Consider the following 27,874-nt stretch of genomic DNA (forward strand, 5'->3'; position numbering starts at 1 on the left):
AGAGGAGACTCAATTGGCTTTTATGACCGGAGTTAAATGTTGTCACCAGTGGCTCTATTGGGATAAGTATGTTCTTGTATATTCTTTTAAAAAGCAATGCATGGTCTCTGCTCTTAAGTAGAGACACCGGAATAAGGCTTGTGTAGCTTCTGCGATAGAAATGTTCAACCTTTATGCCCAAAGGAATGAGGTGACCATCACATCACCCACCTGCCTTCCCAAGCTCAACCCACTTAATTAGAGAAAGAGGAATAGCACTGGTTACAACTGTGGCATCTTTTGGTCCATGTGGTTTTCTTTCTGCTATAGCCCACCACCTAAACACCCTGCACAGGGTAGGAACTCAGCAAATCCTCAGTAAGTGAATGAATCTGAAATCCAATGGGCATCATTTAGCCACATGAAGTCATAACCTAGAAAATGTGCTTCTTCTTAATAGCCAAGAACACTGTAGATTGAAAAGGAGCTCAAGAAACATGAATTTATTCTCTTGTCTCTGATAGGCCAGCCGGGGGAGAAGAGAGAAGGGCCTAGGAGATCAGAATGGACCCCATCTCCTGTAAGTTACACAGGAACTACAGAACTGAGGGGGCTGGCTTGCAGACCTGAAGTCACTTCTTTCATTGTACCCATGGTGAAACTGAGCTCCAGGAACAGGGCTGATCCGCCCCAGGTCACACATCCACGCTGCTTGGCTCCCAGGCCCACTGGTGCTTTATCCAACACCTTCATGGTGCAGATGGGAAAAGAGGGAGAATGAGATGGATGCAGACTGAGATGAATGGGGCAAACCAGACGGTCATGACAGAGTTTGTCCTGCTGGGGTTCCACGACCACCACAACCTAGAGATGGTCCTGTTTGTGCTCTGCCTGGGCATCTACTCCATGAATGTGCTGGGGAACGCCCTCCTCATCGGGCTGAACATGCTGGACCCCCGCCTGCACACGCCCATGTACTTCTTCCTCAGCAACCTCGCCCTCATAGACGTCTGTGGCACGTCCTCCTTTGTGCCTCTCATGCTGGTCCACTTCCTGGAAACCCAGAGCACCATCTCCTTCCCTGGCTGTGCCCTGCAGATGTACCTGACCCTGGCGCTGGGCTCCACGGAGTGCGTGCTCCTGGCCATGATGGCGTGTGACCGGTACGTGGCCATCTGCCAGCCACTTCGCTACTCAGAGCTCATGAACCGGCAGACGTGCATGTGGATGGCGGTGCTGAGCTGGGGGACAGGCTTTGCCAACTCCCTTCTCCATTCCATTCTCACCTGGAGCGTCCCCTTCTGTGGCCACAATGTCATCAACCACTTCTTCTGTGAGATCTTGGCAGTGCTGAAACTAGCCTGTGGGGACATCTCTCTCAATGCACTGCTATTAATGGCGGCTTCAGCTGTCGTGACACTGCCCCCATTGCTGCTCATCTTCCTGTCCTACGTGTTCATCCTCACTGCCATCCTGAGGGTGCCCTCTGCTGCCGGCCGGCACAAAGCCTTCTCTACCTGCTCTGCCCACCTCACAGTGGTGGTGATTTTCTATGGGACTATCTCCTTCATGTACTTCAAGCCCAGGGCCAAGGACCTCAACCTGGATAAGCTTCTTGCATTGTTCTATGGGGTCGTGACCCCCTCACTGAACCCCATCATCTACAGCCTGAGGAACGCAGAGGTGAAAGCTGCCGCCATAGCTCTGCTGAGGGGAGATCTCCTCTCCAGGAAGATGTCCCGCTTTCCTGTGGTTCTCTAAGTCCGTCAGGCAGGTGTGTGGGTGCTGAGTCGCTTTAGTCCTGACCAAGTCTATGGGAATCTATGGACTCTAGCCCTCCAGGCTTCTTTGTCCATGGCATTCTCCAGGCAAGAATACTCAAGTGGGTTTCCATGTCCTCTTCCATGGGATCATCCTGACCCAGGTATTGAACCAGGACTTCTTATGTCTCCTGTATTGGCAGGGGGGTTCTTTACCACTAACGCCACCGGGGGAACTAGTTATCCTGTGGCGTGACTTCCAAATTGACTTCCCTGGTGGCTCAGATGGTAAAAGCGTCTGCCTACAATGCAGGAGACCTGGGTTCGTTCCCTGGGTTGGGAAGATCCCCTGGAAAAGAAATGGCCACCCACTCCAGTATTCCTGCCTGGAAAATTCCTTGGACAGAGGAGCCTGGTAGGCTACAGTCCATGGGGTTGCAAAGAATCGGACACAACTGAGCGACTTCACTTTCACTACAAACACAAAGGTTCTTTTTCTTGCTCACTCTCCAGGTCCATCAGAGACCTGATGAGGGATTTACTTCATCTTTTCATCCTGTGGGCCTCAAGTTGATAAAGCATCTGCCGTATGGCACACTGTTTGTCAAAAGGCAAAAGAAGAAGAAGATGACAAAGCCAGTGTGGATTCTTGCAGCTTCCACTCAGAAATGACCTCTTACTTCCACTTCTACCTCCTTGGCCAGTTATTCAGGGCACAGGCCAGAGCTGACCAAGGATTGGGGATGCCCACCGACCCCACATCTGGAAGGAGGGGGAGGACTGAGGAATTCCTGAAGAGCCTGGTGACAACACCACTACCCTACAGTCAACCCAGGAGCTACTAGAGATTTCTAGTACTTCCGTTTTCTAAGCAGCCATCCCTCACTGGCTGCTTCCACATTAATCACCCGGGGGGCACAGGTTAGCTGGCTTGTGCGTCTCTGGATGGAGTATCCAGCTAGGTTAGAACCAGCCCTCCTGGAGCTCTCTTTGCTCTCAGGTTCTGGCTCGGGTTGAGCACGAGAGAGTCTGGAGGAGACGGGAAGGCAGAGGCAAGGCAGTGCTGAGGCGGCGGAGCCTCACCCACTGTCAATGCAGACCCCGGGCTCCTGCCAGGCTGCCTGCAGCTGCTCCGAGCCCCGAGCGAGGGGCCCTGCAATGCAGAGAGTGCCAGCTCCTCCAGCAGGTCACCAGTGTCAGTGAGTCCACGGCAGTGAAGGCCAGACACGGGTTCCGTGTGTCCCCCTGGTGCGGGCCTGTCCTCACCTCCTCCTTCACCCACCGTGAGCAGCTTCAGCCCCGACACCAGGTGCAGAGGCCGAGCCTGGCTCAGGCTTCTCCTGCAGCTCCCACGGGCGGCAGCCCTGCTCTCCACAGCGAAGCCTTACGTCACTCACACTGGGCCTGCTCCTTTGGCCAGACCCTGGCTGATTCACCGCTCCAGAACATATGATGCCTCCCCCTTACCACAGAAAGAAGACCACGTTCTTCACCTGCGTCCTCGGGCCTCCAGAAAACAGCCCCCACTGTGTGACGCTAATGTTCTACTCAGCCCAGCTCACCACCAAGCCCTCTCTACGCTGTCTGTACTGCCCCCATCTCTGTATGCTGTTCATGCCGTTCTCTGGGGAGATCTGGGACTTGTTCTCAAGCCACCTCAGACACCATCACTTGCACACAGCCTTTCCCAGCCCTTTAAAGGGGGTCTCTCCTTTCTGTCTCTCCGAACTTTGTTGGGACATTTTGTTGGGTATCTAAGCCTTTCTGACTGTTGTTGAATCTGAAACTCCAATACTTTGGCTACCTGATGCAAAGAACTGACATTTGAAAAGACCCTGATGCTGGTAAAGATTGCAGGAGGAGAAGGGGACGACAGAGGATGAGATGGTTGGATGGCATCACCAACTCAATGGACATGAGTTTGAGTAAACTCCGAGAGTTGGCGATGGACAGGGAGGCCTGGCGTGCTGCAGTCCATGGGGACACAAAGAGCCGGACATGACTGAGCGACTGAAATGAACTGAAACTCTTCAGCTCTATGTCCACAATATTTCACAACACTGTGGGTGCCTCGAGGGCAGGACTCTTTAGGGGCTTGTCTCTACAGCTCCACAGAGCTTTCCCAACAGAAGGTTATTGAACTGTCACTCAAATACGCAGATGACACCACCCTAATGGCAGACAGTGAAGAGGAAATAAAGAGCCTCTTGATGAAGGTGAAAGAGGAGACTCAAAAAGCTGGTTTAAAAGTCAACATTCCCAGTTGACATCCAGTCTGATTACTTGATGGCAAACAGACGAGGAAACAATGGAAACAGTGACAGACTTTTATTTTCCTGGGCTCCAAAAATCACTGTATATGGTGACCACAGCCATGAAATTAAAAGACGCTTGGCTACTTGGAAGAATAGTTATGACAAACCTAGACAGCATATTAAAAAACAGACACATTACTTTGCCAACAAAGGTCTGTCTAGTCAAAGCTGTGGTTTTTCCAGTGGTCATGTATGGATGTGAGAGTTGTACCACAAAGAAAGCTGAGCACCAAAGAATTGATGCTTTTGGACTGTGGTGTTGGAGAAGACTCTTGAGAGTCCCTTGGATTGCAAGGAGATCAAACCAGTCCATTCTAAAGGAAATCAATCCTTAATATTCATTGGAAAAAATGATGCTGAAGCTGAAGCTCCAATATTTTGGCCACCTGATGTAAAGAACTGACTCGCTGGAAAAGACGCTGATGCTGGGAAAGACTGAAGTCAGGAGGAGAAGGGGAAGACAGAGGAGGAGATGGTTGGATGGCATCACCAACTCAATGGACATGAATTTGAGTAAGGTCTGGGAGTTGGTGATGGACAGGGAAGCCTGGCATGCCACAGTCCATGGAGTCACAAAGAGTTGGACACGACTGAGCAACTGAACTGAACTGAACTGTCACTCAGAGCCGTCCGCTGTCACACCTGGGACTGGATCCGAGCTGCTCCAGGCAGTCAGGGGCTTAGTCTGAACGTGTGGACAGACACGAGTGGGGAGCAACGGTATCTTGTGGCCACAGACCTGCCTACTAAGAAGTCACTGAAGGAAATCAGGAGACAAAAAGGACCCCCAATAGTGGAGCCAGGAGACCCGGGTTCCAGACCTGGTTCAGCTGCTCTGCCCGGTGAGGTCTTCCTGCTGGCCCTTCCCCTCCTCAAAGGCACCTCACACTTAAAGTGCCCACAGCTGAACTCACCCCTCTGCCCCCAAAGGGCTGTCACCCTCTCGGGGAACAGCACCCACACTCCCTAAGTCCCCAGCCAGAAACCGGGCAGTCATCAGGGGTGTCCTCTCATCCTCACCGCCCCACACAGCCAGTCGGTCACCACGGCCCAGAGCGTCCCCCTCACAGCAGCTCCTGGTGTGTCGTCTCCTTCCTCTGATGCCGCCATCACCTCCTCTCTCTCTCAGATAGTGTGACAGCTATGCCAGACTCTGAAATCCATCCTCTGCACTAACTTTAGAAAACAAAACAAACAACAAAAAAAAACCTGTCTGAGAAATGTAAACAAGAAACCACACCAATCCAATATTACTACTCACCTGTTTAAATTCCTAAAGGTCACCATTGCTCATCTCTCCTAGGATAAAAGCCAGATCCCCTCCACCTGCCCAGCCTCATCACTGGCTGCTGATCTCCACCCCACTCCACCCACAGACACCTTCCAGACCCAGTTCCCCGTGAGGATCAGTCTTTCCCGCCCCCTGCCTCCCCCTTGCTCTTGCCTCTCAAGTCCAAACACCTCCGGACCTTCAGCTAACATACATTGGACACTTACCACACACCAGGCCAGGCACTATACTAGAGGTCTGAGAGCTTTCCCGGCTGGGGATCAGATGGGGTGCTGGAAATCACAGGTGAGGAATGCAATATGGACACTGGGGACCATAGACACCAGTCCCTCAGCATCGTAGCGCTCTCATAACTCATTCAATCCTGTCTCAATGCCTCCACCCCAGCCCCCTTCCAGAAAGCCCCTTCGGATCCCTCCTTCATGAGCAGGGTCTGTCTCAGCTCTGTCTCCCTCTTCAGGGCCTTCTGTGCCCAGCTAACTCTGTCCTGAACCCCAGCTATTTAGATTATGGGTATGAATCAAGAGATTTGAAATGTCGTACCTTTTGACCCAACACCTTTACTTCTAGGAATTACTTTGTTTTTTTTTTTTTTTCCATTTATTTTTATTAGTTGGAGGCTAAACTTCTAGGAATTACTTTGAAAAAATTACTAGAGGTTCAAAGATTTATGTAAAGAATATGTATGGATGTTACTCACAGAGTTATCTGTGGTAACAAAGGTTGGTAATTCTTAAAGGGCAACCATAGCAGAATGTTTAAATAAGCCCTGGTGGAGACAATGATAGACTGTGACACAGCCATTAGAAATCTTACTATTTGAAGACTATTAGATAATTTGAAATGCTCCCACTGTAATTAATAGAAAAAAAAGTACATGTAACTTGTACTCAGTATAATCCTAATTTTAAAAGTGTTTTGCTTAGGATATATGAATAAATATATTTATAGAAAATGCTAGAAAAATAGGGCAAAATGTTAGCTAACAATTATTTCCTCTGGGAGATGGAATTATAGATAAATACTGATTTCTCAATTATTCTTTCCAACATTGTTCAATACTTCTAAAATGCACATGATTTTGAACGTAAAAGTAGTATTATTGTTGAGAAATGGAAGCTCACGTGGCTCCAGATAGAGCACAGAGGAGAAGGGCCCCCGCCCGAGGGCAGGAAGTGAGGCGGCCTGGATGGAGCCTGACCCAGATGGGTGGTCAGACAGAGAGGGTGGAGCTGAGACCTCCTGGGGACATTGGGCTGATGGCAACAATGGTGGAGGAAGGAGGAGACTGTGGTTTGGCGCTTGAACTTCTGGGCTCTTTGGGTAGATATTGCACCACCCTGAGAGACGCTCTGAGAGATGGGCAAGATGAGACAAGCAGGTTGGAGGAGGTGGGAGCGCTGGTGAGGAGCCCGTTTGGGGCATCCACAGGGTGGCAGACGGCCCCAGTCCTGAGCACCTGGACAATGAGTGGTCACAATGCTCCAATATCTGACTTTGACCTGTGCTCCTGAGAAAATGTTCCAAGAGACAAATCAGAGTCTACTGGGAGAATCTGCAGCGGCTGCTGTGTTATCTGAGGCCGATCCTTAGTCCGTGAGCTGCCTCAGGTTGTCGTGTTTCTTGTGAAGGAGAGAGAATGGCCCGGGAAGGCAAACAGAAAGGGACCTGCAGACACTCACACGACCACAAACCCCCGACTTCACGCCGCCACAAGGGTCTGGCCTCACCCTGGACAGCAATCCCTTTCCTTAACCTTCGCTGCTGGCTCAGTGGTACAGAACCCGCCTGCCAACGCAGGAGACACAGATTCCATCCCTGGGTCGGGAAGATCCCCTGAGAAGGAAATGGCAACTCAATCCAGTATTTCTGTGTAGGAAATCCCATGGACGGAGTAGCCTGTGGGCTACAGTCCATGGCTCCCATAAGAGTCAGACACAACTTAGCCACTAAACTATAACAACATCCTTTCATGAGTGCAGGTTCCCGCAGCACTCTTGTGAGGAGACACCCCATTTCATAGCCCAGGACGCCCACCTGAAGGACACAGGGTCACAGGCCCTGAGCCTCAGTCCAAGGGGCAGGGCTGCAGTGAGACCCGGTCTTCAGATTCCTATCCAGGGTCTCTCCTGTGCCCACCTCACGCAGCCAGGCCCTCCTGGGGCAGCACAGGAAACCTAGGCGCTCTGAAGCCCCATCATGCCAAGTCTGTAAACCTGTGTTGTTGAAGAGTCTGAACTTTAAATTGGGCAGGGATTGCAAGGTCCCTGAAGGCAGGGAGCAGGAGAGATGTCTCCGCGGCAGGGGACCAGGAGGCTGGCCTCGAGGGCTCGGGGCCTCGATCCTGGCCCAGCCAAGCACAGCGTGTCTGCTGAGAATGCACTCAGCACTCCCTCACTCTGATCTCCCCAGCCTTGGGTCACCACACCTGTCATCTGCTCAGCCACCTGCTGACACCCAGGTCACTGGGCCACAGGTGGGAGGCAGGAGAATCCATCAGCAATGTTGACCAGTCGCATGATTTTTTAAACATACAGAAACCAGACTATCTGCTTGGAGAAGGGAACATAATGATATTAATAATATCGGTTGCCACTCACTGAATATTCACCCTTTGCCAATCTCTGTGCTAAGACCTTTCACTGGATCCTCAAAATCATCCTATGAGGAAATGCTACTCTTATTTCTACAGGTAAGGAGGCTGAGGCTGAGAAAGCCGTTAGCAAGTGGCAGGTCTCAGACCTGGGCTTGGTGGTCTGACTCCAAAGCCCACCCTCACTGGCTCTGCCATCACAGTGAGAAGGAGTGACACGGGTTGCTGATGAGGGCACTTCTGGGACATCGTAACAGGAGCTGCTTCTTCTTGTGCCCCTCACCTTCCTTTAAAATCATTTCTGAAGCTTCAAATGAATATTAAATTGTTCAAACTAGATTTACCAGCCAATAAAACTGACATGATATTTACCTGGGTCGGATGTTCCTAGAAAGAGAGGGAATGTTTTGGAGATGGTCCAGAGTACCAGAGATCACATAATGAATGGCTCCATTTCACATAAGGAGAAACTCAACCAAGGTCATTCAGAGGAACGGGAACAAGGGCAAGAATCAAACCTGGATCCTCACTCCCAGGTCAGGGCTCCTCCCATGGCATCACCCTGCCTCTCAGGAGGAGTAAAACTGGGGAGAGAATTAGACAGTGTTTCTCAGAAACACACAATCTTCTATCACTCCGTAAAGCTGACTTTCAAGGACATGACGGAATGAGAGACCTGTCAGACAGATGCTAGAGTGATTTCCTGAGTCTACTGCAAAACACCATTGCACGAAAATGCTCCTCAGCGTGTCTGGTCCTCCTTCTCTGGGCATACGGGAGGATTACACAGGGCAGCGGGCTGTGGACAGATGGGACACATCTCACTTCTGGGTCAGAGCAGTGACCTGTCATTGTAAGATGTTGTGCTGGGTTCTTCCCCAGCTGTAAGAACTGGTGATGTCCCACAGGGTGGAGCCAGGGTCTCTGAGGATGACAACCTGGAACAGAGCCCCCTGCAATCTACTCTAAGGGTGAGAACTAAACCTCTGTCCTGGTAAGCCGCTAAAATCATGAGGCTGTGTGTACTTGCAGCAAGACTCTGCTCGTCTCTTTTTTTTTTTTCACTGAAAGGTCTTTTTTATTTTCAAACTTTAAGCCTTTTATTTTGACTTGGGGTATAGCTGATTAACAATATTGAGGTAGTTTCAGGTGATCAGGGAAGGGAGTCAGTCATACAGATGCATGGGCCGGTTCTCTTCCTACCCCTCCTGACCATCCAGGCTGGCACATAACATTGGATAGAGTTCCATGTGTTGTGCAATCTGTCTTGTTGGTTATCCATTTTGAAAATAGACAAAACTCAGTGCATCTTAAGTGATGGACCAAGAGAACTACAGTTGCTCTCTGTGGTGCCAGCCTGAGCCCGTGTTGTAGTCCAAGCTGTCAGTAACCTGGCAGCGTGGTATTTTTTTATCACAGCCTTATTTCTCTGAGGTCACAAGCCTACAGCTTCATAGGCTGTTCCATGAATGTGTTCTGATAGATTTGCTTCAATTGCAAGGAGACCCACCTGTCTCCTCATTCAGCTCTTGAGAGAGAGCAGTTGTTCTTGAACGGAGAAAATGGATCCCCAAATTTCTCGTCCCTGCAGTCTCATCCTGTGTGTGCACACAGGGGAAAGGGGAAGGAAGGTGATTTCAAGGTGGGAAATCTGGGATCAGGATTTTAGCAGAAGGAAAGCGCTGGATCTCAAATGGCAGCTCCTGTGTGGGATGCTGGAGGGGCTGGGGGTAAATCGCACACAGCCTGTGATTTCTGCAGCTCACAGTGAGATGTCTCACAAACACAGCAGATTGATCGAGCTCACAGCTGTGAGCATCGAGTGTCAGGATGGTCAGTGCTGTGGGGACGTCTGAGAATGTGACCCCGCAGCAGAGTTGGGTGTGAGCAGAGCCTTGGAGGATGGGTGGGAGACAAAGGGGCTCCGGCCTGGGGAAAGCAGGAGAAGAGGGAGGGAACAGGAGCTGTGGGGTTTGTCCACCGCGGGGACTGGTCTACTGAGGCTGGAGCAGCCCGCACAAAGGGATGTGTGGGAGGTGAGGGCAGGCGCAGGCCAGAGGCTGATGACAAAGCCCTCCCATGTCCATGCCATTCCCACCTGGTCTCTCTGATGGAGACAAGGGTGGGGAAGAGAAAAGCAGAGTCAAGTGGTATCCCGTCTTTTATCTGCCTGAAAACTGTCCCCGCACCTGTATCCGGGGTCACTCCTGGAGGTTGCCAGTTCCTTCTGTAGCAACGCACCAAGAAAGACCAAGTTCTTAGAATTGAATCTTAAGTTGAAACATGAAACATGAAGTCGCTCAGTCCGGTCTGACTCTTTCTGACCCCATGGACAGAAGCCTACCAGGCTTCTCCATCCATGGGATTTTCCAGGCAAGAGTACTGGAGTGGGCTGCCATTTCAAGCGGCAGGATTGATCTAGCCACATGAAGTCATGACCTAGGCTCCCTTTTAACTTCTGCTTCCCAGACCTCAGGTTTTATTTTGTCTTTACATCCTAGACTCAAAGAGAATCTAGAGGTTTCTAAAGCCCACAGAGAGGAAGGGATAGGACCAAGGTCACCAAGGGACAAAGAGATGACTATAAACCCTGCAAGGGCAGAAGGCCCTATTTGCCTCGGCTGTGTTCCCAGCACCTCACACATAGGAGGTGCTCAACAATAATTGGCAGGATGTGTGGATGAATGAGCCACCGTACTCAGGCAATTCTTCACCTTTTTGCCAAACTTTGGCAAGAGAATTCCTACCTTTAATGTTTACATGGATAAGATGTATGGTCAATGATTGGCCCATCCCTTAACAATCATCCTGATTTAGGCTGGAGGAGGGAAAATCAGCATTGCCTCTGGGAGAGAGAGGGTCATGGCAGATGCTGGAGCTCTTGTCCGGGAGGCAGGACAGGTTCAGCAGGTGTCGATAGCTGAATGGGCAATCTCTGATCTGGAGCCTTGCTGCTGGACGGATCAGCAGACTTTTTCTCTGTGAGTCTCATCTGCACCAAACAGAATCTCCTTTTTTTCAGAAGGAAATTGAGTCTCAAAGGCCTAGTGACTTGGTCAACATCACACAGTTAGGCTGGTGATGAAGCTATTATGCCATGATGGGTTTTTTTTTTAATTATTTTTTTATGGAAGGATAATTGCTTTACAGAATTTTGTTGTTTTCTGTCAAACCTCAACATGAATCAGTCATAGGTATACATATATCTCCTCCTTTTTGAACCTCCCTCCCATCACCCTCCTCAACCCACCCCTCTAGGTTGATACAGAGCTCCTGTTTGAGTTTCCTGAGCCATACAGTGAATTCTTGTTGGCCATCTATTTTACATATGGTAATGTAAGTGTCCATGTTACTCCTTCCATCCATCTCACCCTCTCCTCCCCTCTCCCCATGTCCATAAGTCTGTTTTCTATGTCTGTTTCTCCACTGGTGCCCTGCAAATAAATTCTTCAGTACCATTTTTCTACATTCCGTATATATGTGTTAGAATACGATATTTCTCTTTCTGACTTACTTCACTCTGTATAATAGGTTCAAGGTTCACCCACCTCATTAGGACTGACTCAAATGCATTCCTTTTTTTGGCTGAGTAATGTTTTCATTGGAAGGACTGATGCTGAAGCTGAAACTACAGTACTTTGCTCACCTGATGGGAAGATGTGACTCATTGGAAAAGACCCTGATGATGGGAAAGATTTAGGGCAGGAGGAGAAGGGGACAGCAGAGGATGAGATGGTTATGGCATCACCGACTCAATAGACATGAGTTTGGGTAAAACTCCAGGAGTTGGTAATGGACAGGGAGGCCTGGCGTGCTGCAGTTCTTGGGGTCACAAAGAGTTGGACACGACTGAGCAACTGAACTGAACTGAACTAAATATTCCTTTGTGTATATGTACCACAACTTCTTTATCCATTCATCTGTTAATGGACATCTAGTTTGCCTCCATGTTCTAGCTATTGTATATAGTAAAGCTATGATCAATGGGATACATGTGTCTTTTGCAATTTTGGTTTCCTCAGGGTATATGCCTAGGAGTGGGATTGCTGGGTCATTTGGTGGTTTTATTCCTAGTATTTTAAGGAATCCCCATACCATCTTCAATCATGCCTGTATCAGTTTACATTCCCACCAACAGTGCAAGAGCATTCCCTCTTCTCCACACCCTCTCCAGATTTATTGTTTGTAGACTGTTTGATGATGGCCATTCTGACTGGTGTGGGGTGATATCTCCTTGTAGTTTTGATTTGCATTTCTCTAATAATGAGCAATGTTGAGCATCTTTTCATGTGTTTGTTAGCCATCTATATGTTTTCTTTGGGTAAATGTCTGTTTAGTGTTTTTCCCACTTTTTGATTGGGTTGTTTGTTTCTCTGGTATTGAGTTGTATGACTGGGTTGTATACTTTGGAAATTAATCCTTTATCAGTTGTTTCATTTGCTATTATTTTCTCCCATTCTGAGGGTTGTCTTTTCACCTTGCTTATAGTTTCCTTTGCTGTGATAAAGCTTTTAAGTTTCATCAGGTCCACTTGTTTACTTATGTTCTTGTTTCTCTTACTCTAGGATGTGGGTCATAGGGGATCTTGCTTTGATTTATGTCATTGAGTGTTCTGCCTATGTTTTCCTTTAAGAATTTTATAGTTTCTGGTCTTACATTTAGATCTTTAATGCATTTTGAGTTAACCTTTGTGTATGGTGTTAGGAAGTGTTCTGATTTCATTCTTTTACACGTTGCTATCCAGTTTTCCCAGCACCATTTATTGAAGAGGCTGTCTTTGCTCCATTGTGTATCTTTGCCTCCTTTGTCAACAATAAGGTACCCGTAGGTGTGTGGGTTTATTTCTGGTCTTTCTATCTTGTTCCATTGGCCTATATTTCTGTTTTTGTGCCAGTACCACACTGTCTTGATGACCATAGCTTTGTTGTATCATCTGAAGTCAGGGAGGTTGATTCCTCCAGCTCCATTTTTCTTTCTCAAGACTGCTTTGGCTATCTGGGGACTTTTGTGTTTTCGTATGAATTCTGAAATTTTTTGTTCTCCTTCTATGAAAAATGCCATTGGTAATTTGATAGGGATCGCACTGAACCCGTAGATTGCATTTGGTAGTATTGTCATTTTCACAATACTGATTCTTCCTATCCAGGAGCATGGAATATCTCTCCATCTGTTTATGTCACCTTTGAGTTCTTTCATCAGTGCCTTATAATTTTCTGTGTATGGTTCTTTTCTCTCCTTAGGTAAGTTTATTCCTAAATATTTAATTCTTTTTCTTACAATGGTGAAAGGGATTGATTCCTTACTTTCTCTTTCTGATTTTTCATTGTTAGTATATAGAAATGCAAGTGATTTCTGTTATTGATTTTACATCCTGGAACATTGCTAAATTCAATGATAGGCTCTAGTGGTTTTCTGATACTATCTGTAGGGTTTTCCATGTCACAATGGGTTTTTGAATCGCGTGTTGACTCTCTCTGGTGGGATGGCCACTGGCAGCGCTCGCTGTATGAAACCCAGGAGGGAGGCAGGCAGACGGGGTCTGCTCTGTGCTGTGGCCGAGGAGACGGGTGTGCGGCCCAGGAGCAGGGAGGATGGCCAAGGGCTGTGGGAGGAAGGAGGGAGCAGGTGGGAGAGGAAGAGACGTGGACTGGGCTCTGGAGAGGAGGAGGAGAGGCCCTCCTGGGGAAGCAAGGAAGGACATGCCTTCAAAAGGGAACGTCTTGGGCAAAGATGTAGCTCTGGGAAAGGGCATGGTTTATTCAGAAAAGGCTGGGCCCACGGGCCTATATGGAAGATAAATACAATTAGCAGAAGAATTCAGGGCTATATCCAGCCCTGAAGGAGAGACCGGGCTCTGACGTTTTCACAGGATACTGGCCTCAAGTCATCTAGGTGTGAAGGGATGGAGGGAAGTATAAATACATCTTCTGAAAGGTTAAAATTCTCCATCATTTCCCATTCCTCCCTTAGAACAGGGATCACATGGGCTACAAGACAGCTTTCCATCTGACACTTGACGCCTGGCTCCCTCCTGACAGTGGCGTTTCCCAAGGCGCTGAGACCAGCTCAGAAGAGACATGGAGGCTCCTGGGCAAAGACTGTGGCCGCTTCCCACCCTCCCTTTATAGAGCTGGTCAGTGACCCAGGACGCCTCTGCCGGATTAGAGCCTGCCTTTCCCTCCTGTGAAATATCATTGTCAATATCATTTATCCTAAAAACGGATGCCAAGAGGAGACTCACTTGGCCTGTAGGACCAGGGTTAAATGCTGTGACCAATGGCTCTCCTGGGGTACACATGATCTAATATACTCTTCTCAAAATCAGTGCATGGTCTCTGATCTTAAGGAGAAACACCTGAATAAGGCTTGTCCATCTTATGCAGTAGAAATGTTCAACCTTTATGCCCAAGGGAATGAGGTGACCATCACTCATCACCCACCTGCCCTCCCAAGCTCATCCCATTTAATTTGAGAAAAAGGAGCAGCCTTTGTTACAAATGTGGCATCTTTTTGTCCACATAGTTTTGTTTCTGCTATAACCGAGCTCCTAAACAACACCCAGCATGGGGTAGGCATGTAACAAATCCTCAGTGAGTGAATGCATCTGAAATCCTATTGATGTGATTAGCCACAAGAAGTCATAATCTAGAAAACGTGCTTCCTCTTAACAGGCAAGAAAACTGCATATTCAGAAAGAGCTCAACATACATGAATTTATTGTCTTGTCTCCCCTAGGTCAGCCTGAGGAGAAGAGAGAAGAGCTTAGGAGATTACAATGGACCCCATCTCCTGTAAGTTACACCAGAACAGAACCGAGGGGGCTGACTTGCAGACCTGAAGTCCCCTCTCTCATTGTACCCATGCTGAAACTGAGCTCCAGACACAGGGCTGACTCACCCCAGGTCACACATCAATGCTGCTTGGCTCCCAGGCCCACTGGTGCTTTATCCAACACCTTCATGGTGCAGATGGGAAAGGATGGAGAATGAGATGGATGCAGACTGAGATGAATGGGGCAAACCAGACGGTCGTGACAGAGTTTGCCCTGCTGGGGCTACACGACCACCACGACCTAGAGATGGTCCTGTTTGTGCTCTGCCTGGGCATCTACTCCATGAATGTGCTGGGGAACGCCCTCCTCATCGGGCTGAACATGCTGGACCCCCACCTGCACACCCCCATGTACTTCTTCCTCAGCAACCTCGCCCTCATAGACATCTCTGGCACATCCTCCTTCATGCCTCTCATGCTGGTCCACTTCCTGGAAACCCAGAGCACCATCTCCTTCCCTGGCTGTGCCCTGCAGATGTACCTGACCCTGGCACTGGGCTCCACGGAGTGCGTGCTCCTGGCCATGATGGCGTGTGACCGGTATGTGGCCATCTGCCAGCCGCTTCGCTACTCGGAGCTCATGAACCGGCAGGCCTGCATGTGGATGGCAGTGCTGAGCTGGGGGGCAGGCTTTGCCAACTCCCTTCTCCATTCCATTCTCACCTGGAGCCTCCCCTTCTGTGGCCACAATGTCATCAACCACTTCTTCTGTGAGATCTTGGCAGTGCTGAAACTAGCCTGTGGGGACATCTCTCTCAATGCACTGCTATTAATGGCGGCTTCAACTGTCCTGACGCTGGCCCCGCTGCTGCTCATCTTCCTGTCCTACGTGTTCATCCTCACTGCCATCCTGAGGGTGCCCTCTGCTGCTGGCCGGCACAAAGCCTTCTCTACCTGCTCTGCCCACCTCACAGTGGTGGTGATTTTCTATGGGACTCTCTCCTTCATGTACTTCAAGCCCAGAGCCAAGGACCTCAACATGGATAAGCTTCTTGCATTGTTCTATGGGGTCGTGACCCCCTCACTGAACCCCATCATCTACAGCCTAAGGAACGCAGAGGTGAAGGCTGCCGCCATAGCTCTTCTGAGGGGAGATCTCCTCTCCAGGAAGATGTCCCGCTTTCCTGTGGTTCTCTAAGTCCGTCAGGCAGGTGCGTGCATGCTGAGTCACTTTAGTCCTGACCAAGTCTTTGGGAATCTATGGACTCTAGCCCTCCAGGCTTCTTGGTCCATGGCATTCTCCAGGCAAGAATACTCAAGTGGGTTTCCATGTCCTCTTCCATGGGATCTTCCTGACCCAGGTATTGAACCAGGACTTCTTATGTCTCCTATATTGGCAGGGGGGTTCTTTACCACTAGTGGCACCTGGGGAACTACTTACACTGTGGCGTGACTTCATAACTGCAGAGGCTTAAAAAACAAAGTTCTGTTTCTTGCTTATGCTGCAGGTCCATCAGATATTGGATGGGAAATCAATTTCATCTTTTTTATCCTGTAGGCCTCAAGATGTCAAAGCATCTGCCATGTGGCACACTGCTGGTCAAATGGCAAAAGAAGAAGAAATGATGAGAAAGCCTGTGTGGATTCTTGCAGCTTCCACTCAGAAATGACCTCTTACTTCCACTTCCACTTCATTGCCCAACGTGAGGTACCGGCCAGAACTGACACCAAGGGTTGGGCATGCACACTGACCCCGCATCTGGAAGGAGGAGGAGGACTGAGGAATTCCTGAAGAGCCTGGTGACAATGCCACTACCCTACAGTCAGCCCAGGAGCTACTAGAGAATTCTAGAGCTTCCATTTTCTGACCAGCTGTCCCTCATTGGTTGCGTCCAGGTTAATCACCCCGGGGAGCACTGGTTAGCTGGCTTGTGCGTATCTGGATGGAGTATCCAGCTAGGTTAGAACCGGCCCTCTTAGAGCTCTCTTTGCTCTCAGGTTCTGGCTCGGGTTGAGCACGAGAGAGTCTGGAGGAGACGGGAAGGCTGAGGCAAGAGAGCGCTGAGGCGGCGGAGCCTCACCTGCTGTCACTGCAGACCCCGGGCTCCTGCCAGGCCGCCTGCAGCTGCTCCGAGCCCCGAGCGAGGGGCCCTCCAATGCAGAGAGTGCCAGCTCCGCCAGCAGGTCACCAGTGTCAGTGAGTCCACGGCGTTGAAGGCCAGACACGCGTTCCGTGTGTCCCCCTGGTGCTGGCCTGTCCTCACCTCCCCCTTCACCCACCGCGAGCAGCTTCAGCCCCGACACCAGGTGCAGAGGCCGAGCCCGGCTCAGGCTTCTCCTGCAGCTCCCACGGACGGCAGCCCTGCTCTCCACAGCGAAGCCTTACGTCACTCACACTGGGCCTGCTCCTTTGGCCAGACCCTGGCTGATTCACCGCTCCAGAACTTATGTTTGCTCCCCATTATCAGAGCAGGAAGCCCAAATTCTTCAGCTGAGCCCTCAGAACTCGAAAACAGGCTCTCTGCTTTCTCAGCCCGACATCCCACTCACCTCTGCTCGCAGTCAACCCCTCGGTCGTGTCTGTGTCGCATCTTGGTTTGTTGCTCATCTGTTCTCTGGTGAGACCTGGGACTTTGTTGTCAAGGCAGCTTAGACCCCGTCTCTCCCACACAGGCTTTCCTGGCCTTTTAAAGCGGTTCTCTCCTTTGCATCCCACTGCACTTAGTTGGAACCTTTCCCGCGGTATCTATCCCCGTCTCCTTTGCATCCATGATATTTCACAACAATGTGGACGCTTCAAGGGCAGGACTCTGTGGGGGCCTGCCTCCTCAGCTCACACAGAGCTTTCCGAGAGAGGGTCACTGAGCTGACTGTCACTCAGAGCCGTCCGCTGTCACACCTGGGACTGGATCCTGAGCTGCTCCAGGCAGTCAGGGGCTTAGTCTGAACGTCTGGACAGACACGAGCGGGGAGCAACAGGATCTCGTGGCCACGGCGCTGCCTTCCAGGAAGTCACTGAAGCAAGTGAGGAGACAGCAAAGGACCCCCATTTGTGGAGCCAGGAGACCAGGGTTCCAGACCTGGTTTGGCTGCTCTGCCCGGAGAGGTCTTCCTGCTGGCCCTTCCCCTCCTCAAAGGCACCTCACACTTAAACTGCCCACGGCTGAACTCACCCCTCTGCCCCCAAAGGGCTGTCACCCTCTCGGGGAACAGCACCCACACTCCGTAAGTCCCCAGCCAGAAACCGGGCAGTCATCAGGGGCGTCCTCTCCCCCTCACCGCCCCACACAGCCAGTCAGTCACCACGGCCCAGAGCGTCCCCCTCACAGCAGCTCCTGGTCTGCCGTCTCCTTCCTCTGATGCCGCCATCACCTCCTCTGTCTCTCAGATAGTGCGACAGCTATGCCAGACTCTGAAATCCATCCTCCGCACTAACTAAAAAGAAAGAAAGAAAAACCTGTCTGAGAAAAGAAAACAAAAAACCACACCAATCCGATCATACTACTCACCTGCATAAATCCCTAAAGGTCACCATTGCTCATCTCTCCTAGGATAAAAGCCAGATCCCCTCCACCTGCCCAGCCTCATCACTGGCTGCTGATCTCCACCCCACTCCACCCACAGACACCTTCCAGACCCAGTTCCCCGTGAGTATCAGTCTTTCCCGCCCCCCTGCCTCCCCCTTGCTCTTGCCTCTCAAGTCCAAACACCTCTGGACCTTCAGCTAACATACATTGGACACTTATCACACACCAGGCCAGGCACTATACTAGAGGTCTGAGAGCTTTCCCGGCTGGGGATCAGATGGGGTGCTGGAAATCACAGCTGAGGAATGCAATATGGACACTGGGGACCATAGACACCAGTCCCTCAGCATCATAGCGCGCTGATAACTCATTCAATCCTGTCTCAATGCCTCCACCCCAGCCCCCTTCCAGAAAGCCCCTTCGGATCCCTCCTTCCTGAGCAGGGTCTGTCTCAGCTCTGTCTCCCTCTTCAGGGCCTTCTGTGCCCAGCTAACTCTGTCCTGAACCCCAGCTATTTAGATTATGGGTATGAATCAAGAGATTTTAAACATCATACCTTTTGACCCGACACCTTTACTTCTAGGAATTACTTTGAAAAAATTACTAGAGGTGCAAAGATGTATGTAAAGTATGTATATGGATGTTACTCACAGAGTTATCTGTGGTAACAAAAAGTGGTAATTCTTAAAGGGCAACCATAGCAGAATGTTTAAATAAGTCCTGGTGGAGACAATGATAGACTGTGACACAGCCATTAGAAATCTTACTTTTTCAAGAATATTTGATAATTTGAAATGCTCCCACTGTAATTAATAGAAAAAAGTAGTATATGTACCTTGTACTCAGTATAATCCTAATTTTAAAGGTATTTTTCTTAGCATATTTGAATAAGTATGTATATAGAAAATCCTAAGACAAAGGATTAATCTCAAAAATATACAAGCAACTCCTGCAGTTCAATTCCAGAAAAATAAATGACTCAATCAAAAAATGGGCCAAAGATATAAACAGACATTTCTCCAAGGAAGACATACAGATGGCTAACAAACACATGAAAAGATGCTCAACATCACTCATTATCAGAGAAATGCAAATCAAAACCACAATGAGGTACCATTATACGCCAGTCAGGATGGCTGCTATCCAAAAGTCTACAAGCAATAAATGCTGGAGAGGGTGTGGAGAAAACGGAACCCTCTTACACTGTTGGTGGGAATGCAAACTAGTACAGCCGCTATGGAAAACAGTGTGGAGATTTCTTAAAAAACTGGAAATAGAACTGCCATATGACCCAGCAATCCCACTTCTGGGCATACACACCAAGGAAACCAGATCTGAAAGAGACACATGCATCCCAATGTTCATCGCAGCACTGTTTATAATAGCCAGGACATGGAAGCAACCTAGATGCCCATCAGCAGACGAATGGATAAGAAAGCTGTGGTACATATACACTATGGAATATTACTCAGCCATTAAAAAGAATTCATTTGAATCAGTTCTAATGAGATGGATGAAACTGGAGCCCATTATACAGAGTGAAGTAAGCCAGAAAGATAAAGACCAACACAGTATACTAACGCATATATATGGAATTTTTTAAAATGATAACAAAAAATAAAAAATATAAAAAGATGGTAAAGATAATCCTACGTTCAAAACCAAAAAAGAGACACGGATATACAGAACAGAATTTTGGACTCTGTGGGAGAGGCGAGGGTGGGATGTTCAGAGAGAACAGCATTGAAACAAGTATACTCTCAAGGATGAAACAGATCATGAGACAAGTGCTCAGGGCTGGTGCACTGGGAAGACCCAGAGGGATGGAATGGAGAGGGAGGTGGAGCGGGGATCGGGATGGGGAACACATGTAAATCCATGGCTGATTCATGTCTATGTATGGCAAAACCCACTAAAATATTGTAAAGCAATTAGCCTCCAACGAGTAAAAATAAATGGGGAAAAAAGAGAATATCCTAGAAAAATAGGGCAAAATATTAGCTAACAATTATTTCCTCTGGGAGATGGGATTCCAGATCAATACTGTTTTCTCAATTATTCTTTCCAACATTGTTCAATACTTCTAAAATGAACATGATTTTGAACGTAAAAGTAGTATTATTGTTGAGAAATGGAAGCTCACGTGGCTCCAGATAGAGCACAGAGGAGAAGGGCCCCCGCCCGAGGGCAGGAAGTGAGGCGGCCTGGATGGAGCCTGATCCAGATGGGCGGTCAGACAGAGAGGGTGGAGCTGAGACCTCCTGGGGACATTGGGCTGATGGCAACAATTGGTGGAGGAAGGAGGAGACTGTGGTTTGGCACTTGAACTTCTGGGCTCTTTGGGTAGATATTGCACCACCCTGAGAGACACTCCGAGAGATGGGCAAGATGAGACAAGCAGGTTGGAGGAGGTGGGCGCGCTGGCGAGGAGCCCATCTGGGGGCATCCACAGGGTGGCAGACGGCCCCAGTCCTGAGCACCTGGACAATGAGTGGTCACAATGCTCCAATATCTGACTTTGACCTGTGCTCCTGAGAAAATGTTCCAAGAGACAAATCATAGGCTAGTGGGAGAATCCGCAGCGGCTGCTGTGTTATCTGAGGCCGATCCTTAGTCCGTGAGCTGCCTCAGGTTGTCGTGTTTCTTGTGAAGGAGAGAGAATGGCCCGGGAAGGCAAACAGAAAGGGACCTGCAGACACTCACACGACCACAAACCCCCGACTTCACGCCGCCACAAGGGTCTGGCCTCACCCTGGACAGCAATCCCTTTCCTTAACCTTCGCTGCTGGCTCAGTGGTACAGAACCCGCCTGCCAACGCAGGAGACACAGATTCCATCCCTGGGTCGGGAAGATCCCCTGAGAAGAAAATGGCAACTCAATCCAGTATTTCTGTGTAGGAAATCCCGTGGACGGAGTAGCCTGTGGGCTACAGTCCACGGCTCCCATAAGAGTCAGACACAACTTAGCCACTAAACTATAACAACATCCTTTCATGAGTGCAGGTTCCCGCAGCACTCTTGTGAGGAGACACCCCATTTCATAGCCCAGGATGTCCACTTGAAGGACACAGGGGTCACAGGCCCTGAGCCTCAGTCCAAGGGGCAGGGCTGCAGTGAGACCCGGTCTTCAGATTCCTGTCCAGGGTCTCTCCTGTGCCCACCTCACGCAGCCGGGCCCTCCTGGGGCAGCACAGGGAACCTGGGGTCTCTGAAGCCCCATCATGCCAAGTCTGCAAACTTGTGACATTGCAGAGTCTGAACCTTAAATTGGACAGGGACTGTGAGGTCCCTGAAGGCAGGTAGCAGGAGAGATGTCTCCGCGGCAGGGGACCAGGAGGCTGGGCCTCAAGGGCTCAGGGCCTCGATCCTGGCCCAGCCCAGCACAGTGTTTCTGCTGGGAATGCACTCAGCACTCCTCACTCTGCTCGCCCCAGCCGTGGGTCACCACACCTGTCATCTGCTCAACCACCTGCTGACACCCAGGCCACTGGGCCAACAGGTAGGAGGCTAGGAGTATCCATCTACAATGTTGACTATTCTTATGAAATCTTTTTTAAACATACAGAAACCAGACTATCTGTTTGGAGAAGGGAACATAATGATATTAATAATATCGGTTGCCACTTACTGAATATTCACCCTCTGCCAACCTCTGTGCTAAGACCTTTCACTGGATCCTCAAAATCATCCCATGAGGAAATGCTACTCTTATTTCTACAGGTAAGGAGGCTGAGGCTGAGAAAGCCGTTAGCAAGTGGCAGGTCTCAGACCTGGGCTTGGTGGTCTGACTCCAAAGCCCCCTCTCGCTGGCTCTGCCATCACAATGAGTACCAGTGATGTGGGTTGCGGATGCGGGCACTTCTGGGACGTCATAACAGGAGCTGCTTCTTCTTGTGCCCCTCACCTTCCTTTAAAATAATTTCTGAAGCTTAAAATGAGTATTAAATTGTTCAAACTAGATTTGCCAGCCAATGAAACTGACATGATATTTACCTCGGTCCAAAGTTCCTAGAAAGATGAGGGAATGTTTGGAGATGGTCCAGAGTATAGAGATCATATATATTGAATGGCTCCATTTCACACAAGGAGAAACTCAACCAAGGTCATTCAGAGGAAAGGGAACAAGGGCAAAAATCAAACCTGGATCCTCACTCCCAGGTCAGGGCTCCTTCCATGGCATCACCCTGCCTCTCAGGAGGTGTAACACTGGGGAGAGAATTAGTGATTCCCAGAGACATGCAATCTCCTATCACTCTGTAAACCTGATTATCCAGGCTATGATGGAGCGTGAGACCTGGCAGACAGATGCAAATGTAGTGTCCCGAGTCTCGTGCAAACTCCATCATACCCAAACGCCTTGCAGTGCGTCTGGTCTGCCTCTGGGCGTGCGGTGGGATTACACAGGGCAGTGGGCTGTGGACAGATGGGACGCATCTCGCTTCTGGGTCGGCGCACTGACCTGCTGGTGCGCGATGCTCTGCTGTGTTCTTCCCCAGCTGTGAGAACTGGCGATGCCCCAGAGAGTGGAACCAGCGTCTCTGAGGGTGATGACCTGGAACAGAGGTGAAAACCTGCAATGTTACAAAGGGTGAGAACTAAACCTCTGTCCTGGTAAGTCACTAAAATCATAAGGTTGTGTGTTCCTGTAGGAAAACTGTGCTCATCTTTTTTTTTTCTCCACTGTAGAATCTTTTTTTATTTTCAAACTTTAAACTTCTGTATTGGGGTATAGCCGATAAACAGTATCGTGGCAGTTTCGCGTGAACAGGGAAGTGACTCAGCCATGCATTCACTTGTAGCCATTCATCCCCAGCCCCTTCCTGTCATCCAGGCTGTTGCGTACCATTGAGGAGAGTTCCATGGGCGCTGCAATCTGTCCTTCTTAGTTATCCATTTTGAATATAGCCAAAACTCAGTTCATCTTCGCTGATGGACTAAATGAACTGCAGCTCCTGTCTCTGGTCCCAGACTGAGCCCATGATGCAGTCAGTAACCTGGAAGCATGGTATTTCCTAAACACAGTATCTCATTTCTTTGGGGTCATAAGCCTATTGCCTCATGGGCTGTTCCTAATGTCTGAAAGAATGTGTTCTGATAAGACTCTTAAATTGCAAGGAAACCCACTGCTCGCCTCATTTAGCTCTTCAGAGAGCAGTTCTTGCATGCAGGATATGGCAGCCCCGTGGCTGGGCCCCTGTGAGCCCCAGGCGGGCAGCCTGGGCTCTGAAATGGGGTGTATCCTGGCAGTGGTGCTGTGGAACCTGCAGTCATGAGAGGCTGTTGTTTTAGTCCTCCCGACAATGACATCCTGCGTGTGCCTGTGGGGAAAAGGAAAGGAGGGTGAGTTTAAGGTCGGAAATCTGGGCTCAGGACTGCAGCAGAAGGAAAGCACTGGATCTCAAACGGCAGCTCCTGGGTGGGGCACTGGAGAGGCTGGGGGTAAGTTGGACACAGCACTTGGATTTCCGTGGCTCAGTCTATCGTGTGAGAGGGAACGACAACACAAGAAACCAACTGTGCTAATGGCTGTGTGAGCGTCATGGTGTCGGGATGGTCAGTGCTATGGAGACATCTCAGAAGGCAGCCCCACGAAGGAGGTGTATAGGAGCTGAGCCGTGGAGGATGGGTGGGAGAGAAGGGGCTCCGGCCTGAGGAAAGCAGGAGAAGAGGGAGGGAACAGGAGCTGCGGGGTTTGTCCACCAGCGGGGGCTGGTCTGCTGAGGCTGGAGCAGCCCGCACAAAGGGATGTGTAGGAGGTGAGGGCAGGCGCAGGCCAGAGGCTGACGACAAAGCCCTCCCATGTCCATGCCGTTCCCACCTGGTCTCCCTGATGGAGACAAGGGTGGGGAAGAGAAAAGCAGAGTCAGGAGGTATCCCGTCTTTTATCTGCCTGCAAACTCTCCCCACACCTGTATCCAGGGTCACAATTGGAGGTTGCCAGTTCTTTCTGTAGCAACACACCCAATAAACACCAAGTTCTTATCATGAAATCTAAAATGAGCTGCAGGCTTAATCCAGCCACATGAAGTCATGACCTAGGAGAGATGCTTCCTTTTAACTTCTGCTTTCCTGACCTCAAGCTGAATTTTGTCTTTATATGCCAAATTCAAAGAAAAGTTTCTAAAGCCCAGAGAGAGGGATATGAGCAAGGTCACCAAGAAGCAAGGGGATGACTGTAAAGTCTGTGAGGGCAGAAGGCACATCTGCCTCTTCTGTGTTCCCAGCACCCAGCACATAGTAGGTGCTCAATAATTTCCTGAATGAGTGAATGAATAAGCCCTCACACAGGTAGTTATTTACCTTTTTGCCAAACTTCAGCAAGAGAATCCCTACCTTAAAATGTTTACATGGATTAGATTTATGGTTAATGACTGACCCAGATTAAGCAACTACCCTTGTATTTTCATAAACCCCCTTAACAATGATCTTGATTTAGGTTGGAGGGGAAAAAGCAGCACAGACTCCAGGGAGAAGGGGGTCATGAGAGATGTTGGAGGTCTTGTCTGGGAGGCGGGGAGACAGATCCGGCATGTGCCCGTGGTTGAAGGTGTAGTCTCTGATCTGCAGCATTGCTAGGAGACTCACCAGACCTTTTCTCTGTGCGTCTCATCTGGACTACACAGAATCCCCATTGCTCAAAAGGAAACTGAGTCTCAAAGCCCAAGTGACTTGGTCACCATCACACGTCTGGTTAGTGCTGAACCTGTCATGCAATGCCGGGTTTGAATCGGGTGCTGACGATCTGTTGGGGGACTGCCCGTGGCAGCATCACTGTGTGAGACGCTGTAAAGAGGTGATGGAGTCAGCTCTCACGTGTGGCAGAGGAGACAGGTGTGCAGCCCAGGAACAGAGGATGGCCAAGGGCTGTGGGAGGAGGAAGGGAGAGGTAACTCGGCAGGGCTCAAGGGGAGAGGAGAAGAGATGCACTGCGCTCTGGAGAGGGGAAGCAGCCCTTCCACTGGGCCCTGCCTGCAGAAGGGAGCTTCTCGGGCAAAGAGGCAGCTCTGGGAAACCATGTGGTTTATTCAGAAGAGGGTGAGCCCGTCGGCCCCTATAATGATAGATGCAATTGAGCAAGAGGAATGAAGGGGAGCTGGAGGAGGAAATGGCAGCCCGCCTCAGTACTCTTGCCTGGAAAATCCCATGGACAGAGGAGCTTGGCAGGATACAGTCCATGGGGTCACAAGGAGTCGGACATGACTGATTGACTGAGAACGCACATGGTGGGGGAAAGGTCCTGCCCTGAGGACAGACAGGACTTTCATGCTGACAGGACACTGGCCTCACAGGCAGGGTGGCTGTGAAGGGACAGAAGGAGGGGTCCGATGTGTCCCTCAGACCAGGGATCACAGGGGCCACAAGACAGCTTTCCATCTAATACTTGACACTTGGCTCCCTCCTGACACTGGCATTTCACAAGGGGCTGGCACCAGCTCAGAAGAGAGATGGAGGCTCCTGGGCAAAGTTGCGGCCTCTTCCCCCACTCCCTTCATAGAGCTGGTCAGTGACACAGGACACCTCTGCCAGATTACAACCTGCCTTTCCCTTCTGTGTAATATTACTGTCAATATCATTTATCCTATAAAGCTATATGGAGGCCAAGAGGAGACTCACTTGGGTTTTAGGACGAGGGTTAAATGTTGTGACCTGTGGCTCTATTGGGATAAGTATATTCTTGTATATTCTTTTAAAAATCAATGCATGGTCTCTGATCTTAAGGAGGGATACCAGAAATAAGGCTTGTGCATCCTATGTAATAGAAATGTTCAACCTTTATGCCCGAAGGAATGAGGTGACCATCATTCATCACCCACCTGCGTTCCCAAGTTCATCTCACTTAATTTGAGAAAGAGGAGCAGCCCTTCTCACAATTGTGGCCTCTTTTTGTCCATGTATTTCTCTTACTGCTATAGTCCAGCATCTAAAGAACACCCAGCAAAAGGCAGGTACTCGTCAAATCCTCAGTGAGTGAATGCATCTAAAGTCCTATGGGCATCATTCAGTCACATGAAGTCATAACCTAGTAAACGTGCTTCCTCTTAACAGCCAAGAACAATGTAGATTCAAAAGGAGTATGGGAAACTTGAATTCCACTCTATTGTCTCCACAGAGCCCTCCTGGGGAAAAGAGAGAAGAGCCTAGGTGATTAGAATTGACCCCATCTCCTGTAAGTTACACCAGAACTATGGAACTGAGGGGGCTGGCTTGAAGACCTGAAGTCCCCTCTCTCATTGTACCGATTGTGAACCTGAGTTCCAGATGCAGGGCTGACCGGCCCCAGGCCACATATCCACGCTGCTTGGCTCCCAGGCCCACTGGTGCTTTACCCAACACCTTCATGGTGCAGGTGGGAAAAGTGGGAGAATGAGATGAATGGAGACTGAGATGAATGGAGCGAACCAGTCGGTCGTGACAGAGTTTGTCCTGCTAGGGCTACATGACCACCACAACCTAGAGATGGTCCTGTTTGTGCTCTGCCTGGGCATCTACTCCATGAACGTGCTGGGGAACGGCCTCCTCATCGGGCTGAACATGCTGGACCCCCACCTGCACACCCCCATGTACTTCTTCCTCAGCAACCTCGCCCTCATGGACATCTGTGGCACATCCTCCTTTGTGCCTCTCATGCTGGTCAACTTCCTGAAAACCCAGAGCACCATCTCCTTCCCTGGCTGTGCCCTGCAGATGTACCTGACCCTGGCGCTGGGCTCCACGGAGTGCGTGCTCCTGGCCATGATGGCGTGTGACCGGTTCGTGGCCATCTGCCAGCCGCTTCGCTACTCAGAGCTCATGAACCGGCAGACGTGCACGTGGATGGCGGCGCTGAGCTGGGGGACAGCCTTTGCCAACTCCCTTCTCCAATCCATTCTCACCTGGAGCCTCCCCTTCTGTGGCCACAATGTCATCAACCACTTCTTCTGTGAGATCTTGGCAGTGCTGAAACTAGCCTGTGGGGACATCTCTCTCAATGCACTGCTAATAATGGCGGCTTCAACTGTCCTGACGCTGGCTCCGCTGCTGCTCATCTTCCTGTCCTACGTGTTCATCCTCACTGCCATCCTGAGGGTGCCCTCTGCTGCTGGCCGGCACAAAGCCTTCTCTACCTGCTCTGCCCACCTCACAGTGGTGGTGATTTTCTATGGGACTATCTCCTTCATGTACTTCAAGCCCAGGGCCAAGGACCTCAACCTGGATAAGCTTCTTGCATTGTTCTATGGGGTCGTGACCCCCTCACTGAACCCCATCATCTACAGCCTGAGGAACACAGAAGTGAAGGCTGCTGCCATAGCTCTTCTGAGGGGAGATCTCCTCTCCAGGAAGATGTCCCGCTTTCCGGTTGTTCTCTAAGTCGGTCAGGCGGGACAGGCTAGTTACACTGTGGTCATGACTTCAAAATTTCAGTGGCTTAAAATCACAAAGGTTTTTCTTCTCGCTTACACTGCAGGTCCTCAGAGGTTGTTTGGGGCATCTACCTTATCTTCTTCATCCTTTGGCCCTCAGGGTGATCAAGTGACTTCCACATTACTGATAAAAATGGCAAAAAGAAAGGGAAAAATGACAAAGCCTGTGAGGATTCTTAAAGCTTCCACTCAGAAGTGAGGTGTTACTTTCTTTTCCACCACATAGGCTAATGCAAG

General features: G+C 49.8%; 2 protein-coding genes and 1 pseudogene across 2 annotated transcripts; all 3 read left to right on the plus strand.

Moving 5' to 3' along the window:
• The first annotated feature begins 735 nt into the window (after positions 1 to 735).
• LOC110147469 (olfactory receptor 2S2-like) lies at positions 736 to 1,924 on the plus strand. Its single transcript, XM_020908952.2, has one exon. The coding sequence runs from the start codon at positions 757 to 759 to the stop codon at positions 1,738 to 1,740; it is 984 nt and encodes a 327-aa protein (XP_020764611.2). The 5' UTR covers positions 736 to 756; the 3' UTR covers positions 1,741 to 1,924.
• A 12,999-nt stretch (positions 1,925 to 14,923) lies between these two features.
• On the plus strand, positions 14,924 to 15,907 carry LOC110147477 (olfactory receptor 2S2-like). The gene has a single exon (XM_020908959.2). The coding sequence runs from the start codon at positions 14,924 to 14,926 to the stop codon at positions 15,905 to 15,907; it is 984 nt and encodes a 327-aa protein (XP_020764618.2).
• A 10,693-nt stretch (positions 15,908 to 26,600) lies between these two features.
• Positions 26,601 to 27,584, plus strand: LOC139039476 (olfactory receptor 13C7-like; annotated as a pseudogene).
• Positions 27,585 to 27,874: the final 290 nt, after the last annotated feature.

Source organism: Odocoileus virginianus, chromosome 18, assembly GCF_023699985.2.
Source record: "Odocoileus virginianus isolate 20LAN1187 ecotype Illinois chromosome 18, Ovbor_1.2, whole genome shotgun sequence".
NCBI lineage: Eukaryota > Metazoa > Chordata > Mammalia > Artiodactyla > Cervidae > Odocoileus > Odocoileus virginianus.